Raw genomic sequence first — 20,227 nt, 5'->3', positions numbered from 1 at the left:
AATTATTGCTCTGCACTAAAGTCTGCTCTCCCATTTGGATTATTGTACATTGCAGGACTTGAACATTTGATTTTTACTGAATGCTGTTTTTATTTCATCCAACAGATAATTTACATTTACCACTCTTTCTGTTCTTGGTTGATCCTTATTATTTAAAACATTTGTTTTGCTTTTCAAGTGTCAAAGTGTTCGAACCAAAAATGTCTGCAATTCTCTTTGGATAATGCTTTTTATTTGAGTTTCATGAACTAAACAGATATGCTCCCAAACTCTTTTTCTAATAAAAAGAATAAGGTACCAAATCTCAAGTGATGGCTGGCGATGGCATTACCCCAAGAAGCAATTCAAATGCCTGCCTAGTCATTATCGCACATACCTTAAAGTGTATACATTTTATTCTTCACACGCAGCAATATTTGGGAGCTGCTCATATTGGAAACAACAGAATTAGGTGAGCAGGGTCCCTACAGGGAGTGTGTGAATTCCATTTCAGACATAGATATGTCATTGTGTAGGTACTAGGCATATAGGAATCTTTCAGTCTGATTTGGATACTCTTAACCACGGTGATGGGTTTCTGCACGTGTCAGACACCCGGCTGACCAAATTGAGAAACAAAAAAAACAATTGGAAGCTGATCTGATTTTACCATAATAGCACAGGGTCTCACTGTGACTGCTTTTAGACCTGTAGATGGCAGTGTCTTCAGTGGGATGGGACTCTAGTCTTGCACATCAATGAAAACCACACATCTCTGATGGTCATACTGCACACAAGCAACTGCCTTCAATTACTGCTGAAACTGGGTGGCATTTGTTGGGGGGGGGGGGGGGGGGGGCAGGGGGAGAGCAAAACATCCAAATTCTTGGAGGGGTGGGTAAAGAGGGGAAGACAATCATACATGTGGACCATAATGAACTGCATAATTCTTCCTGAAATCAATTCAAAAAAATCTAATGTTTCAAATACAACTTCATATTGCAATTCCTATCATTTATTTGCATTCCTCACACTTGTGCACAATGAGTGACACCCACAACAACAAAAAATTATAAGTACTTCTGTATCACATTCATGTTACCTCTATGCAATATCATTAAAAACACACACACACACATACACAGATGATTCACTTTCAAATCCACAAGCTTGCTGTGTAGGGCTCGCAGACTTATCCGCAATGCACCAAAATGGATATAGGGGGATTACTGAAGTTTACTCTGCTTCTTAGCTGGCTGCTACTTCGATTGTGGGATGCATGAAGATTAGTTGAAATTTTTACGCAAGAGTTTTATGCAAATCTTATTGGAATAATATTTGCTCATATCCTTCGACTACTGCAAACCACAAGAGCATTGATCTATTGTATGCTACCAAGTCTCAAAATTAACTATAAAGGAAACAAATTACATCATAAGGGTTGACACATTCAATGTGTTCAGTAAGTGAAGTATATTTCCTACATCAATGTATCCATCAGACTATATATAAATAGCTTGGTTAACAGAGAGTTCACTTCATTTTCTATCTCTGGTCAACCTAAACACTTCACTTTGCTACAGATGTTAAATTGTAAGATGTGCACGGGGTCCTTTATCATTTTGAAAAGTTTGCTTAACTCAGCTGGTTTCACAGCGTCTCAAAGCTAGAGTATTACAGCCTGGTGGCACAGTTGGATCCAATGGCAAGGCGAGGGATTGCACTGCAACTTGCAGCACAGTTTAGCTCAGGTTTCTTGTCAGGTCCAGGACAGTGAAACATTCTGTTTTAGAAAGGGGAGGAAAAGCCCAGATGGAAAGTAACCCTCAGACTGCTGATGTGCATCTCCCCATGGCAGGTTTCAGCAACATTAGCAGAAGCCTGTCTGTCTGTCATCTGAAATGGGGAAAGATATTCAGCACCAAGGTGGTAGTAAAAGAGAAGAAAATAAACTAAGTCATGCAAGCAGTATATCGAGTTCATTGGACACAAGGATTGGGGTTTAAGTGCATTCACAATAATTCTACAATACTGGCAAAAAAAATTAAATTGTACTCTATTCATCCAACTCAATCTTTCCTAAAATTAAGTTTCCAGCTGTCAGTATGTTCTGTTGGAAACTTGCAACAAAACGTCACAAAGGATTGAGGAATAACTTAGAGTTTTCCAAGGCTGTAATAAATCTTGCTGGTGTATAGATAGGAGGCAATGAGAAACACCAAGTACTGCAGAGCTTATTAAGGATGAAAAAGACCGGCTGTTGAAAGAAAAAATAAATAATGGATCGATGGAGAGATTATTTTGAACAGTCCTTAAATCCAGACATCAAAAATGAAGGTTTGACATCTGGATTCAGCTCAGACACTAGCAAACACAGGTGTTAGCAGATGTAGCTCAGCTTGTGTTGACCTGAAGTAATAATTCAAGGAGAAATTTAGAAAACAGCATCATTTTAAGAACACTGCAGATAGATAAAATTAACCCTGAATATGAATACTGGAGAGATAGTGATATACTTGGGGATTGAAGAGATCTCCTAATTCCAATAATTGGAGAAACAATTGTCTACACAGTGTTAATTAAAGACGGGAAATTGTCTATATTTTCGGAATAATTCTGAATACAGGAATAATTGGGATGAAGCCATATTGATGTTATTTAGTTTGACTCATCAATTAACAGTTTTGGAAGCAAGCCAACTTGTACAGAAATATGAGGGCATGTTTCACCACTAGATAACCCTGATGAAGAGGTGGGAAATGAAACACTAAATCAAATCTGAAAGGGTGCAAGAAATGGAAACTTGGGGTAGAAGTTTCCAAGGGATTTTTATGTATAAAGTCTTTCACTTAACCATAACATTATGTGAACAGATATGAAACATAACATAATATACATCAAGTTAATGGATTTAAAGAACATTTTGACATCCGATTTCATCTTAGAATATAAAAATTGGCTTCTCTGGCACTGAATATGACCTGTGTTTGGCTGAAAATATTTTGGCAACATTCAGAAAAGGTTATGAATGAAACTAATGAACCTGATGACACACAATTTGAATAGGATACAGTATGTACATGAAAGTCGAGAAGATTAAAGTATTCAAATAAAGCTAATTGCATGGATTAAACAGAACATTTTGAGGAACCTGTCAATTTCTTTTATTCAGACGCAAATTCTTTAGCTCCTCAAGATACCACAGGAGGTTTGAGTAACTAATTACTCCTGTAGCTCAGTGGTTAGAGCACTCGCTTTGCAAGCGAGAGACCTGAGTTCAATTCCAGGCAGGGCGAAACCTTGGGCAAGTTTCCTTACTCCACACGCCTAATAATAATCCCTCCAAAACCAAAAACAATAATAAATTGGTCATTTTCAATCTACGACTGTTTGTGGGACATTGCTGTGCACAATTGGCTGCTGCGTTCACCCACAAAAATATAGTCAATTCACTTTACAGTATATTCTGTGAAGCCCTTTGGGACGTCCTCCCCACGTGAAAAGCGCTATATCAAATGCAAGGATTATTATTATAAAGAAATTTCAATTGGTACTCAAAGAGTTAAAGAAAACAATTGAAGAACTGGCTGTAGTTAGTCCTGACTGCTGTCTCTCGCCTCACATTCTTTCCTCTCCCCACTCCCCACCCCACACATTGTTGAATCACGTCCGTGTTAATTTGTCTCAATTCGTGCCACTTTTCCAGTGGATCAGACATTTGTTGGTTCAAACCCCACATCAGCACTTCAGCTCACAATCTAAACTGACACTCAAGTGCAGTATCGAATGCATGTTTTATTGATGCAGTTCCTCCCTTAAACAGAGTCACTTCAGGTGAATGTTAACCTCATGTAAAATTTGGAGCAAAGGCCAACCTGATTGATCACATAAAGGCCCGTAAGGGAAGGGCATTTCAACAGCAGTTCAGTTGCAATGTATAGCAATGCTAGAATAAGTTTACATATCCAGTTGGCCAATTATTACAATTATTCTACAGATAAATAAGAGTTAGAAGTAATGAAATGGGAGGTCATATGAAAAGGGGACACATCTTACGTAAAGAAAATAATACAGAAAGATATCTGAATATTGAAGAAAGGTAAATAACTGCAATTGCAGAAGTTCAGCCAATGCTCCAGATTTATCATAGACCAATCATGCAATGTGCAAACCACTCTCTCATCTGATAATGATAACTGAAAACACATAACCGGAGGTAGCGAGAGGTTTTATTGTGTGAAAATGTGAGAACATACTGAGTATCATTTTTACAGGCATGTTTTTAATGGACCTGAAATATGCTGTGGTTCCCTGGAGACATTGTCATACCAAGAAGGAAATAAACTCGACAAGATTTCATTTCCCGTTCATTTCACTGGAACAGTTTACTCTTTCACAACATACTTCTGTAATTCCTGGGAAGGTTCTGCGTAGATTCTACCGATTTGATACAAGCAATTCTGCAGGACCTAAATTATCATGATGAGTAGATTATTGCATTTGAAAGCTAGCTCTTCTGCCACACAAACAGGTTAAATCCAAGTGGCACAAATGTCTCCTATTGCTGTGAAACAAGTGAATTGTTGATTTCTAACCACTGGTGGCCACAAGGTGGGGGGGCGGAGAAACAAGAGAAACTCTTCCAAACTCTTCTATGAGCTTTCAGTGGGGGCTAAATTATTTTGGTTTATTTACATAATTTACAGGCCCATTGCCAAGTGGGAGCGCTTGCCTCCCCTAATTTTTGCTAACCATTGACAAGTCCAATGAGAAAGAAACTGCAAGGGGACTCTTCCAAGACCGGGGGGAGTGGGGGTGGTTAGTACCACTGTTTCTGACTGATGACTGATGAGAAAATAGGAAATAATCCATCATTTGAAATGTGTGGGTGTTGAGTGCATAGTAATGTAAATACATTGTGCAATGCAGGGCTTGTATTGTACTTGACAATAATGCAAAGAACTATTTGTGGGAGAATTACAAAGCGCATTACACTGATATGCCATGTGAAGATTCGTTGGATGCATAATTTACAGATGAAGTTAGAAAAATACAAATAGCTCTTTAAGCTCTATCTCCTGATGAAATTAGAAACAAGCTTAATGTAGCAAGCCAAATGGCATTTTCTTGTTCCATTCCTTCATGTTCTTACATATGGAATAATAGTTCTGCAATTATCAGTTGTTACCGGTTGTTAGAGATAAGGATGAAAAGTAAGGTGCTGGCCAAAAACTAAGTATTACACTTGTGGATTCTGCAACAAAACAGACACCAGGATTCCCTGGAAATACTATTTGATACAAATAATGGTCAAGTTGAGTTCAGATACTCACGTCAGTTGAAATGAGAAAGAAAGGCACTTTATAATCCATTACACAGATCATCTCCAATTGCTCTCAATAGAACCTCTTGTGACATCAAAGCAGAAGCAAACGGTTCTACAGAATTAGAGACACACACATAACTACTATAAAGCTGGGAACATATCGATCATTGAAGGTATGAAGCATTTGTAAAACTGTACACTGCCTCGGGCTGTACATTTCTCAAAAAGGCCTAAATGGTTTTATTCTTTTCAATAATGGGGAAAAGATATCAAGTGATGCTCTTTTAGTAGCTGATTGCTTGAATGGCTGAAATAGTCCCATCATTAAACATGTAACACCCAATATCAAAGACATTGAAGATAGAGGACATTACTTTATATTGCAAAGAGCCATCAGAATCTGCCGCCTGCCTTTCTGGTGAAACGGTCAGAAACAATTGCATCTCATTTGTTGATAAGACTGAAAGCAAAGGAAAATGGACAGATGCATTTGCTGTTCATGTACTGCCATCCATAACCAAAGCCCTTATTATTCCATCCAATTCACTGTAATGGCTTACTCTGCCTGAATCGAATATTATTTTATAGCTGGTTTGAAATTAAAAACATAATTCAGCTCAATGTGGTGGCTGCTGTATTTGCTGCAGAGACTCTCAGGGATATTTCAAGGGCATGGTTATCAGTGAATTTGTTTTCAGTTAAATTCACCTTTCTGGGCCATTTGAAATCCTTCATCCGTTCAAGGTCAAATAAATTGAGAACAAATTATACAGAAAGAATCCTAATAGAAAGCGTAAGTCAAACCCTGCACAGACACCTAATAGCAGTGCAGTGCGTTAAGATGAGTCGTTTTAACTTCATTAAGAAATAATGAATTACTCAGATGACCTATGTTCCTGAACCATTTTCATTTTAAAGGTGACACCAACTGTAAGGGGAATTAGGTTTTCATTGTAGAGCACTTGTTCCTTTACAGGTAAGATGCCATTAGATTTTAATTGCTCAGCACCTTTTGTTGAATGATTCTTCTTTGAAGAACTACACAGTGTACTCCTGAAGACAGGTATTTCATCAAAGCACAGTATTTTGTAACCGTGTGGACCAGAACATGACTGAACGTTCCCAGCACCTGTCATGCAGGAGTGCTTCACCACTAAGGCTAGGAACCATTTAATTCTGCAATCTAGTACTTGCTATGAACATGAAGAAATATGTGAACAAAGACAGCAAAACATCCATTTATAAACAGAACAGCTACGTGGTAGTGAATGGCACCTGGAAAACTCAAACCCAACGTCAGAGCACGACGTGACCCCTTTACTTCAAGAAAACGTCTTTTTTCTGGGCGTCACGGAAATGCCCGTCAAATACACATTACTCAGTAAAGTTTGGAAGTCATTCTCAAAGTTGGGCTTTGAGTTGCACATAATTTCTGCACCCAAAGGCAAGAGTACCACCACCTGAGTCAAACTGACACTGACTCCAGAGCTCCAGGATAAATGAGAGGAACAAACCATTGTGGTCCGTCCGAGAGAATCAAGTACAACTGTATTGTAGCAGAGCGGCAGGGAGAATCTGAAAAAAACATCTCGCAGAATTTCCAGGGAAAATTAGATTTACTAGCTCTGGTGAATTGCTAGAGGGAATCAAACATACAATCCCCGCTAGACCTCCAGTGTGACAGAACAAAAATATTCTGCCAGCAAGAAAGGCTGATTCAACACATTGCAGAAAGATAATTTTTTTGCTTTAGAGTTAGACACGTTCAATATTTTCAATATCCTCCAGATGGTAGGTCACAGGAAGCACACAGCATGAAATGGGTATATTGAGGCTATAGGCCTATTAGCCACCATATGGTGTTTTGCTTGGGTATACTGTAGTAGCCCATTAAAAATCTCAAATGTGGTACAGACAGAAAAATGGTACACATGGTTATTGACCCACTGCACTTGCCAAGCTTATTGATCCACTGCACTGAATTCAGTTCTTTGGGTAGAATAAGTCAGTCTATAAGTGACCAGACTAAAATTGTGCTGATTTATAAGAGAGAGAGTGAAAGAGAGACCCAAAGAAAATGTGGCTTAATGCCCGAGAAGGATGTCAAGGATGAAGGTGGTCACAGAAAAGAGGTGAGCAAGGCAATGACTCACTCCAACAAGCAAAAGTGGCCACAATTCATCTTACAGAAATTAACAGCATTGAATGAATCCTAGTTATTTTATGTATGTTACATCAAGTACAGTATATAAGTAATAATCCCATGAAATATATGCTACATTTCATGGGATTATGTGGACAGCATTAACATATTACAAAGCAATAATCAGTAGATCACAGCACTGATGAAAAAGGCCCTTCTTCCGTCTCTTTGATCTCATCCTTCCATAAAACAATGCCATTGTCTTTGTTCATTGCCATCTTGTGCCTGTCATTAAAACAAAACTTGCACAACTGAAGGAGAGTCCAACATCACATTTTCAAAGACAATGCTTTTATGCCTAGATAGACGATTCATCCAAATCCGCACTCTCAAAAGCAAGAGGTCGTTGTTGCTGAAAAACATGAATGGTTTTGACAACTGCAGAGGTTACCAGTAGTTCCCTCAACCTCCCCCATCTCACAAACTGGAGACAAGGAGCCTCCAGGGTTTCAGGAGAGTGAAATTGCTTTGAGTGCTGTGCAGACTAACTTCAACCTGCACAAAGTTGTTTTACACCACACTCGTGAGATGGGTACAGTCAGCATAAAACGTTGACTCGGTCATAAATCTACCAACTACCCTAGCATCCCTGCTCCTCACGGTTCAAAAATAGCCCCCACTTATACCTTGATTTGAATTCTCTGCTGGGAGTCCAGGCAGGAAGGCTGGCAACCTCTCAAATAAGTGCCCATGTGATGAGTGTAATCGCTTTGCTACCAGATTAATCCTATGGAAATCCTCAGTGGTAATGTCTCCTTCTGGGGTTGTGTTTTGGATCCAGTAGCGATGACACCCATTACTGTATATTACTATATATTGTTGAATACAACAACTCACATTCATATAGCACCAATAAACAGCAGTTTAATCCCTTTATGGCAGGTTGAGGCCAGGACACTGGATTCATTTAAAAAACAGCTTGATACTGTGTTTAGTGGGTGGGTGATGGGGGGGGGGGTGAAGGGTGGATGTTTTGGATGGGCTGAAGGACCTTCTTCAATCAAACCAATCTTGGGAATTCTCCAGACAATAATAGTCATTCGCTTCATGGCTCTTTGTGGGATACTGCTGAGCGCAAATTGGTTACCATAGTTGCCTACAAAATGCTTGGTCACTGCATATTAAATTGTGTGAAGAGCTTTGAGGCATCCTTCTGACATGAAAGTTGCAATATCAAATTATTATTAATATTATTATATTATAAAAACATGTTGAATAATCTACCCTGGAGTCCTACCTTTGGAGTCCTGTAGCTCAGTGGTTAGAGCACTCGCTTTGCAAGCGAGAGATCTGAGTTCAATTCCAGGCAGGGCGAAACCTTGGGCAAGTTTCCTTACTCCACACGCCTAATAATAATCCCTCCAAAACAAAAAACAATAATAAATTGGTCATTTTCAATCTACGACTGTTTGTGGGACATTGCTGTGCGCAATTGGCTGCCGCGTTCGCCCACAATTATACAGTCAATTCACTTTACAGTGTGTTCTGTGAAGCACTTTGGGACGTCCTCCCGACGTGAAAAGCGCTATATCAAATGCAAGGATTATTATTATTATTATTACCCAGCAAGCCCACAGAGTCAAAACATTTAAAAATACAAGTAAGCATCATGACAAAGATTTATTGCATTGAAGGGATTGAGTTTCAGTTATCTGAAGGATTATTTTCTCATTCTCAACTTTCCTTATGTCGTACTAAGCCATATAGACAAGAAAGGCCTCAAGTCTGATCTCTCTGTGTTGAATTCATAGCCTTGGGCAACATAACGTTCTAGAAAAAAGACAGGAGTTTATTCTTCCAATGTCTTGGCCAGCAATCTTTCAAATCAATTGGTTATTTATCTTATTATAGATGTTTTTTGTGCCATCTTACTGACTCAAATGGCTACCGTGCTTTACTAAAATACAACGTTTGACAGTAATTGGCTGTGCAGCATTTTGTAACATTTTGACACATTAAGGTGTTATGTAAATGCAGGTTCTTTGTCTCTCAACTTAGGTACATGGATTTTTTGGGTCATACAGAAAAATGCAAAATTCCTTGGTCACCTTGGTCAGATTTCTTTTTAATAGTTATTTTAATTGGTTGTTGTGTACCAATGCATTCATCCCTTTGCTTAACTTGTAGTAATTAATGGCATACTGGGATTAATGGCAAAACACACATTCAGCTTTCAGCACCAAACAGGGATTAAACAGGATGAATACACACGCCATGTTTATTACAAAGCTGCCACAATAACAAATGTTTTCTCGAGCGCTCAAAGAGCTCAAGCCTTAATAAGAGCAAATGCTTTAAAACACATGGATTTCATATGTAACTCTGCTCCATCAGTGCACTGTGATGCTCTGTCAGATGCTCAGTGATCTCCAACTCTGGCAGCTTTATCACCTGTTCATTAAATGTACTGTTTTACAGCACCTTGGGACATCCTCCCTACGTGAAAGGTGCTTTACAAATGTAATTTTGTTGTTCTTGTTGTCTTGTCACACCAATTAATGCTCACAAATGAAGAAAAGGCAAAAGAAAAGGGTGGTGATATACATTTGTGTATGATTTTGGGGCAGTTTGTTCATCAATAGAACTGCTCTGACCATATGAGATGATAAATAAATACCAAAACCTGGAAAATTGGTGATTTTTTTTGTGCTTATCTTTGAAGAGATGTCAGTGCGGTAGAATGGAACAATTGACAGGTTTTACACTGAGTGTCAGTATAAACCACGAACAGCTTAGTTAAGGAACAGTAGATCAGATTTCTTTCACTGTGCCTCAACATTATTTATTAAAGTAACGCGATCTTCAGGAGAAAAGGGTCTGACGAACCTCTGCACACTGTAGGAATGAAATCACAACAAAGATTCTCTTTTGAGTGAGACGTCGTCAGAATCAAAATGCTGCCCTTGATGTTTCTCCCTCTGGACCAGAGAGGAATTTTTCATGAAGGTAACGTGTTTGAGTAGGCGGTGGTTAGCAACGGGATTCATTAATATTGACTAACGGGAAATTCGGCTGGTAACTTCAGTTAGTCTAATTGTTTTCTGTTTGCAGAGAGTCAGAGCTTCTGTTGAGACAAGCTTCAGGCAAGTGTGATCTTTTCACAGATCCAGAGGCGTCTTTATGGCCTAGTGATCTGGGGAATTTGCTGCTGTCAGCTATGTCTAGCATCTCTCCACTTGTATTTTCCTGGTCTGTCATGTCCCATGATCCCAAGTGCAAGTTCTCAGCATTGACAGTGAAGTTGAAACAACAATGGCTGTGCGTGCGTGTGTGTCTATGCTCATGGGAATAACATTTGGTTCTCAGTGAAACAAAGCAAATCTTTGTTTTTTGACTGTCTTGCTTGCTGATCAGGGAAATTCTGTAACTAGATTTAAGTGCAAAGTGATTGGGACTATCCAGGTAATACTGGTAACTTTTGTCCCTTTCACAGTAGAGGGAACAACAACTTGCATTTATATAGCGCTCGTCATGCCAGAAGCATTTTGGAGAAGAGAGACATGCTTCCAAATGCACAGTAGCAAAGACAAAGTCTTCATTATTTCAAGAAAAAGGAACTCTAACTCATGACCACAAATCACTTTATAGTGTTTGTCAAGTGATGGGGCAAAGTAAATCATAACCACACGGTGAAATGCTATCTTAGCAGATATTAACTTTATCTTTTTTTAATCCATTCATCAAGTGGGAGATTAGGGTTTCTAACAGAAATGGATTTACTGCTGACAAAGTTATTGGTAAATGAAATACCGTTCTGCCGAGGTCATAATTTTAGGAACAGAACTCATAAACGAGAGTATAAATGGCATAACATCTGACATTGCCATGCATATCACAAGCATTCCAGATGGAATCTGTGCAGTATTGTACAGGGGTTGAATGTTATTTGTACAACTGTTGCACCCATTTCAGACGCTAAAATAACGAATACCGCCTTATTTTACCAATCCAGCTTTTAAATACCAGATTCTTTGCTATAACAGCCATATTATTTACTCAATTTACAGTACACACACACACATTTTATTTACACACATATAGACACACACTAAAGAGTTTCACAATCTAAGGGCAATGGCAAACCAGAGTTGAGTGGGATTTGAGCTTTTACTGGGTGTATCTGTTCCTGTGCTCAAGACACCTCTTATCAAAATCACTTTGAAATCATAAAAAATTCTAATTGTATGAACAGAAAAAGGCAATCGCAATCTGTATAATCCTTCAATTTGTTATAGCGCCTTATCACGTCATCGAGAAGTATCAAAGTGCTTCACAGGATTTTATTGTCAAGTGTAGCGACTGTGTATTTGCAGGGGAACCCAGCAGCTATTTTGTACATATTAATATCCCACAAACAGCCTTGAAGTGAATGGTCATTTTTATTTGGGGGATTGTTGCTCAGGAGAAACTCCCTTCTCTTTTTGACTATTGCAATGGGAGTTTTAATGTCCACCTGAACAGCCAGATGAGATCTTGGTTTAATGGCTCACTAGGAAAAAATACCAAACCTTCCCTGGAAAGTGTTAACAAATGGCTTTTTCTGGTTTAAGGTCTTGCAGAATTGGGGAGTGTTATCTTAATTTATCCTGGGATTTCACACTGCTGCTGCTGCTGCTGCTGCTGGGGTTTGCAACCAGATACAGGGAAATCCAAACAGAATTTCCTGTTATTGTTGTGCATCTCTGATTAAAGAAATATCCTGGTGCAATAAAACTGAGGACATCCTCGGAGATTTGTTTTGTTATTTGGAAAAAAAAAGAGCCCCGCAGGCTGATGAAATGCTGAGGAAACCAAGAATGGAAAATAATTCACTCACCACGCACTCCCTTCCAGTCCATTGAAAAATTAATTTCAGCTATTTTTACCCTTTTTTTTTAAAAAAAGAAAAAAAGCCATTGCTTGCGTTCAGATATTCCCTCACATCATATATCATTGCAGAGAGACTGTGCTCGTTCAACGACACATCTGCAGGATCTGAACAGCCCTTTGCCCCAGTTTAATCACATCACAAGACATCCTAATTGACTGAGACCATTCTTCTCTCTCAGCGCTTAAAAACTGCTGCCTCGTCTGGGATGACATTTGCTTTTTGACCCTTTTTCAGTTGAAAAAAAAAAGTGGGAAGGCAAGTCAGGGGCCATGCAAGCTGGGAAACAAAGTCCTTTGTTGCTGCCTCAATCCTTCAGTAAGGGAATGTGACTGCCACATAGAAAAAAGGAACAACTGGGTCCACAGGCTGCAGGCACTCCTCCTGGGAAATGCAACCTCGATACTTTATTTAACGTACGTTTCCCTGAATTTCATGCTTGCATTTGCTCGAGGCAGATGGGGATCTTGCGAAGCGAGGAGCAGTGCTGCTAAGTCTGTGTTCAGTTGTACGTAGGACCCAGCTGCTGTTTAGGGAGTTTTTGGGAGCTGCCTTCCTGTGTTAATCTGATTTGGGGCTGACCTCATCATCCTGTCAGTGTGGCATCCCACCTACACAGTCAACAGCAGCTTAGTATTTGCTCAGAGAGCTGGCAGTGCTCCACACTGCTCAGAGACGAAAAGGTTTGTTCTTTTCGCTTTCCTGCAGCCAAAGGGATTTGGTGCAGAGAGGGAAACGCCAACGTGCAAAGGCAAAAAGCTAAAGGCAAAAAAAAAAGCAAAGCAGTTTCGTGCGTCTCCGAGTGAAGTATCATTTGGACCATGATGTCAGTGTCTGGGAGGAAGGAGTTTGATATGAAGCAGATCCTGAGGCTGAGGTGGAAGTGGTTCAGTCACCCCTCTCAGGGCTCTTCTGGGAACGGTGGCTGTCTCCAGGAGGGATTTGAGCACCGTAACATGGGTCAGAACAGGTTGAAAAGCCATTCCCGGGACAGGGGTGGACTCAAGAAAACCAGCAGCCCCGTAAACAGTTTACTGGCACCTGTGCCTGGTCCAGTTTACAGCAGAGGTGACAGTCAGCCATGGCATCAGCAGAGCACAGTGGCACACACCCCAGAGAATGAAGGACTCTCCAAAATCTCGACCCAAGACCACACGATCAAAGAAGAGAAGGCAAACCGGGAGGCAGTGGAATCAGGCACTGTTGATCTGGCAGAAGAACCTGCAGACAGGTAGGAGTTTCTCACGAGAAGCCTTATTAACGGTGCTCAAATAAAAAGGGCTGGCATCACTGAAAACAAAATTGAGACCCAAATAATTCAAGGCATCAGATGTGCGACCATAATTGGAGAATTTGCATGATATTCATAGCATACTTTATATAGCCTTCTGTATTCTGTCTTGAGTGCCTTTGACTGATTGCCTGTCTGTTAAGACTCATTTCTTCCAGTGAAAGATCAGAACCTGTTGTGGATAATTTTGCTTGCAGTCACATGTTTATTCAATTCATTAGGAAAAACCTGCAAATCTATGCTTCAACTCCATATCCTGGAAGCAGAGTTCTGTGTAGTCTGTTAAGACTGGTTTCCCAGCCAGAGCCACACTTCTGTTTGCAGTGCAGCCAGGAGAACAGACGAATAATTTATTCTGGGTTATATTTAAAACCCGTCTCAAAAGTCATGTTTATTCAACGCTTCGTTTACTGACACTTGTTAAAAAGCAGATTTCTTTTTTGTTATTGCTTCCCAGCCTCCTTGATGAAAATATCTCTGATTTTCCACCTCGCCACCCCCCCCTCCCCCACCGTAAGTGTACAATTGGGTATAAATTCTGAGGGGGGGAGAAAAAATATCTGTGATTTGTAAAAAAAGATAAGTGAGAAGTGAATCCTGGATGCAGGATTCACTTCTCACTTCCACTGAGACTCCTAGTTCAATTCCAACTTCTGTGAGTTCAGATTCTGAGGAATTCCATCGAGTCGGCTGCGACGCCTCTTGGATTTACTATTTACTGTTCCTTGTCACCATTTAGAGTTTAATCCATTGAACTGTCTCCCAACATTAACTGGGCACTGCTAGGCGCTCTTTGATATCAAGATGGAAATGTTGATTTGTAGGTTTTAATTTCCCACCCCTCCCACCGATTCCGAATGCTGAGAATTTACAGTCGAAGTTGGTGTGGGGATACAGAAGATTAGGGCAAGATAATAATCCTTGCATTTGATATAAGACCTTTCACATCAGGAGGATGTCTGGAAGTGATTCACATGATTCGCCGTGAAGTGTAGTTACTGTGTACATTGTCGGTGAACTTAGCAGCCAATGTGCGCACAGCAATGTCCCACAAACAGCCGTGAAGTAAATGACCATTCTATTTTATCTGGGGGATGATTGACCAGGACACCTGTCTGGTGCCAGAGAAACTCTCTTCTCTTCAAATAGTGGCATGGGATGTTTAAAGTCAACCTAAACATTTCGTCCACAAATATAAAATCAATTCACTTTACAGTATATTCTGTGAAGCGCTTTGAGACGTCTAGAAGATGTGAAAAGCACTATATCAAATGCAAGGTTTATTTATTATAAACAGGCAAATGGGACCAAGGTGTGACTTCTATTACAAAGGACAGCACCTATGACAATGCGATACTCCCCCATCATTATGTTAGCTCACACTGTGAGCTCAATATCACAACATGGAGCTTCAACCCATAATATATCATCAACATGTCTCAAAGTGTGTTCAGGTGATTGCTATCAAGGCTAACAACAACAACAAAACAACAAAATTGCATTTGGATAGCGCCTTTCACGTCGGGAGGACATTCCAAGGCACTGGACAGTCAGTGTTTTGGACTGTGTATTTAACGATTGTGTATTTGTACACAAATGTGTCAAGAACCCAAATCAGCCTTGAAATGATTGACCAATTTTCTTGGTAGGATACTGGGCGAAACTCCCTTTTTTTTCAAATAGCATCATCGGATTTTTAATTCTCACCTGGACTGACAGTGTCAGCTCAAGTCTCAAGCGACAACCTTTTAGTGTGGGGGAGACAGCTACAAGGAATAAACAAGGAATAAACTGATAGTGAGCTTGATGAGCTCTGAGCAATGCACCTTGCAGTTGCTTCCTCCAAATAAATAATTGAACCAATTTCAAAAGCTTTGGTTGGATGGCATTAGCTCAATGCGACTTCACTCAGTGCAGAGAGAAATAATCCTCGATGCCAAGATATTTATTTTTAGTACAGAAAAGTATGCTCTCATCTAGCTTTAATTAATTATATACCTTTGGAACTGTTCATTATCTTAACGCTCAGTGACACTGAGAACACTGTATTGGCAAAGACAAAAGGTGGATGGCTTATGGTAATTAAGCAAATTTACTGCTAACATAACACTCCCCCCGCCCTGCCAGATAAATCTAGGTGACAGAGTCTCAACACACAGAGTCAAAGTACATCTTTAATTTAATGAAAAACGTTTTATTTGTTACCCCATATTTTATGGCTACTTTCTCCTAGTTTAGGTCCCTCGGTGCCATGTGCACCACTTCTCAGCCAAAGATGCCAGGCGGCTGATCAATGTCGTATTTTGGCTGTGCCAGTCTGTAAACCAGGCAGCTGATGTGTTGGGATTGGCCTGGATTGACTGAGCCTCTTTCTCCCTCTGTATGAACTTCTCCAGTGATATGCTTCCTCTCAGCCCCCACCCCACCCCAATACGTTGGTTGAGATGAGCAACTATCAAGCTACAAAGGATTTGATCCTTACCATCCTGTAAGAAGTGGGGTATCAGATGGTAGGCCAGTGGCATGGAAATCCTAATGGCTCAACTACCAACTCTCCAAATGATATAATTTATGGTTCTCGAGCAAGGCCAGTGGGAGCCCTTCCCCTAAACACCAGGAAATATACACCTAAGGTGTATTGAAGCTTGAATCACTTATGGTCCTCTCCACAGATCAATCTCTTTTGCTGCTGATGATACTGTACAGCCCATGAGTTAAATATCATCATTTTGCACTGTAATTATTGCTCAGTTTGGTTTTTAAAAATGCCTGAACAAAGTTGGTGAATAAAAGGCTATCCAGTGCAGTGCAAGTCCCAGAAGAAAAACTCCCTCCTTCACTCACCCAACCTGCCTGTCTGTGGTCAACTGCAATGCATTGGGCTCTAACACACTGAGCACAGTGTGGTTCTCCCCTGACGATTGCTTCTTCTCTTTTGAAGGTTGAACAATTGCTCTAATTTTTCTTTAAAAAGGATGAAATATGAAGTGGGTGGCAACTCCTCACAAACTAACTTATTCCACCCACCTGAACAGTAAATTGGATGGTAATCAGACCACCCACACCAATCACCATGCACAAATAATTCTGAGACGGTGAATGAAACGTTTAGCAACATCACATCTCATTGGCTGCGGCATCTCAGCAAGCGTTTGCAGAATGATCAAACTGTAAAAGTGCTCCCGTTTTACAGCACCGACTGTCTTAAAGGGGTTGTCCATGCCAATCAGATCAGATCTTATTTTAAACTCCTTCTGGCTCAGTTGGTAGCACTCTCTTACCCTGTGAATCAGAAGGTGGAGGATTCAAGATCCAAGGTGGGACTTTGAGCTTCTAGTCTAAGCTGAAACTCCAGTGAAATGCTTGGGAGAATGCTACGTGGTTAGAAATAATGTACTTTAATAATAATAATAATAATAATCCTTGCATTTGATATAGCGCTTTTCACGTCGGGAGGATGCGACATTAAACTAAAGTCCCACCTGCCTGTTCAGATGGATGTTAAAGATCCTATAGCATTATTCGGAAAGGCAAGGGAGTTTCTGCCTGTTCAGCTAGATCCTCCAGATAAAATTGGTCATGTACTTTATGGCTGTTTATGGGATATTGCTGTGTGCACATTGCCTGTGTTCACCTACAAATACGCAGCCACTGCAAATTACAGTAACTCCTGTGAAGCACTTTAAGATGTTTGGACAACGTGATAGGGAGCTATATCAAATGAAAACATGATTATCATTATTGTTTCAATCAAATAGTGAGATAGGTAAGCAACATATAAATGCTTCAGAGACATCAGAATAGGTCAGATTTCCCCTCGAAGAGTTCAATTCTAGAGGCATCAAAATAGTTTGGAACAAAAAGGATGATTCACTGAAATGGTAGCCTGCATTGTACTCATAAAATATTTGTACATTGTCCTTTTAGGATGTGTTACATTAAGATTTGTGCCAAGGGGACTTCTCCAGAGATATAGCAGTAAGGGACCTTTTAAGAGATATGCTTCAATGGAACAAGCATGAAGGATTTAATGCTTGAGGCCATTTAATCCAGGGCTCATGGTGGCAGAAGTCCAAATGTGATCTACAGAGGATATTTTGTGAATCTTGAACACATCTTGTTCAATAATTCAAAGCAGGATTTATGAATGTTTCTGCCCATTTGTTAGAGGCCACACACTGCTCTTGCAGTTAATGATATAAAGAAAACTAAATAAAAGTGCATCTTATATAACAGATGTTACAGCAGACATGAATATTTCATTCAATTGCTTAGCACGAAAAAAAAGCTACAGCCAGTCTGAATCATTTAAGCACGCCACCAGCAGCTCTCTGATTTATAGCCACACAAGATATGGGAGCTGGAAACAGGTCTCTTACAAAACTAATAAATAATGTTAATTTGATAACAGTGCCTTATCATCTCATCGTCTTATCGTGTCTCTATGTGTGTCACAGGATTTACTGTAGAGTGATTGTGTATTTAGTAGGTGAACAGAGCAGTGAATTTGTTTATAGCAATGTCCCACAGATAGGCATGAAATCAATCTTATTTGGCCAGGATACTGAAAGAAACTCCCCTCTCTTTTTGAGTAACGCAATGGGATCTTTAATCTCCAGATGAACAGGCAGACAGGATCTCAGTTTAAGATCTCATCTGGAGGATGGCCCCTTCGACAGTGCTGCAAATGCAACCCCCAGTATTGCATTAGAGTGTCAGCTTCAACTATAAACTCAAAGACCTAATGTGAGGCTTGGATCTGCAACTTTCAATGGAACATTAGTTGGAATTCAAAAGTTAAATGATTTTTCAAATATGCTAAATTGATGGGCTAATCAACCTATATGTAAAAGTAAAATGTAATGAAAAAAACATGGTCAAATGGTGATAGTTCAGGAAGATATAAATTCCAACAGTAAAGCTCAAAATGTTCAGCAAACATTCCGAAGAGGAAGTAAAATGGTCTCTCAGGTAAATGCAGGTGGGAGTATAGTATTTCTAATGTGGAAGTGAAAATATATTTTTAGTAAGAAGCAAGTTACAAATATTAAGAACACGATGACAACAAATTTACATTTGATATATTGCTTTTCACATCAGGAGGAAGTTGCAAAACAACAACAGCAACTTGCATTTATATAACACCTTTCACGCGATGTAGCATCCCAGAGCATTTCAAAACTTCAAAACATATCATTTATAACCAGTATCAGCCGTTGGAAGATATTTTAAAAATTCCCTACACATACAGTATAGTCACTACACCTGACAATATCCTGTGAAGCACTTGTGAGACTTTTGACTTTAGAGGTGCTACATTTATTCTTTAACATAACTTAATATCTTTCATATAAGGTCTGTGGGAATCTGTCATTTTAAGTAGCCAGACTCAGTTTAAGCAGCCAACTACAGACCCTGGTGGTATGGATCTTGATGTGAATTAAGAGTCCTTTCCCCACGCTTAATCCAACCAAGAGACATCCAAGCCAGCTGACACATAGCATTATTTGGATAGCACTGAAGTCTTCAAGCTTGAACACCTTTGATTGTCATTGTAAATTGACAATGGATGATGCCAAACTACATTGTTCTCTTTGTAGAAACACAGATCTGATTTCAATTCAACACCTCCTCCCTGATTCTTAACACTGGGAAGAGTGGGTCCCCACAGAGCTGGGCACATTTTGTTAAACTTAAAAGATCTTCAACAGAAGAGGCTTGTTCTTAGATTTTGTTTTCACTTTTAATCTCCTATAGTTACTGATCAATCAATCAATCAATAAATAACTCTTGCATTTTGATAACACCTTGCACCTGTAACATTGAAGCATCTCAAAACACAACAGGTAATTGTTCTGAAGTGTAGTGATTGTGTATTTGTAGGTGAGTGCAGACAATTTGCACAGAGCAAATAGTATTCCTTGATGAGTGTTGTCAGAATCAGTCTTAAGCCCCTGGTTGGTAATGGGTTGGTAATTTAGTTTTGATTGCACACAAGAGTGGGTAATGAATCAGTGTTAGAGAGATGCAGGAGGAGTGCGAGTATTAGCAAGAAATTATCTAATAAATGCAATCAGTAAATCGGTGGAATGAGAACCCAACTGATAGCAAGGAATCTCAACATCAAAGCAAGAATGTCAGCCAAAGTTTTGAGAATGGACCAAACTACAAAATGACAGATATTAGTGAATTCCTGCCAGTGATAAATCACAGAAGAGAGAGAGAAAGAGAGAGCGAGAGTCAGTATGGCACCAATGTTGAGAACTGTAGGAGAGTCTATTTATGAATAAGATAAACCTGAAAAACATGCAAGTCAAAAAGAGCTTGATGCATAATGAAATAATTAAATTCCCAAGTAGTGGGTAAAGTACAATAAAGAGAGACTATGGATGCACCCCCAGCAGTCTATTAATGTGCTTTGATGGCAATCGAAACCTTTGAAATAGGAAGTGAGCACATGCGCATTCTTCAATCTTTTCAAATTACGTTGTCTACTGAAGGAGCGTTTGTCTTCAAAGCAACATTTTGAACCGTATTCTATCTGATCAATAAGCAATTACC

The 20,227-nt window shown here is 39.6% G+C and overlaps 1 protein-coding gene across 2 annotated transcripts in view; it reads left to right on the top strand.

Moving 5' to 3' along the window:
• Positions 1-20,227, top strand: part of LOC103179328 (kelch-like protein 4) — a 92,831-nt gene that overhangs the window by 26,047 nt on the left and 46,557 nt on the right. Inside the window, exon 1 of one of the 2 annotated variants that reach the window (XM_042340725.1) lies at positions 13,092-13,606. The exons of the other annotated variant lie outside the window; for it this stretch is intronic. Coding sequence (XP_042196659.1) covers positions 13,197-13,606 — 410 coding nt within the window. The 5' untranslated portion in view covers positions 13,092-13,196. Of the gene's footprint in view, positions 1-13,091; positions 13,607-20,227 lie in introns of those variants that run through there. 2 annotated transcript variants of the gene reach the window in all.

Source organism: Callorhinchus milii, unplaced genomic scaffold (genome assembly GCF_018977255.1).
Source record: "Callorhinchus milii isolate IMCB2004 unplaced genomic scaffold, IMCB_Cmil_1.0 Scaffold15, whole genome shotgun sequence".
Lineage (NCBI taxonomy): Eukaryota > Metazoa > Chordata > Chondrichthyes > Chimaeriformes > Callorhinchidae > Callorhinchus > Callorhinchus milii.
This window is presented reverse-complemented; position numbering and strand designations above follow the sequence as displayed.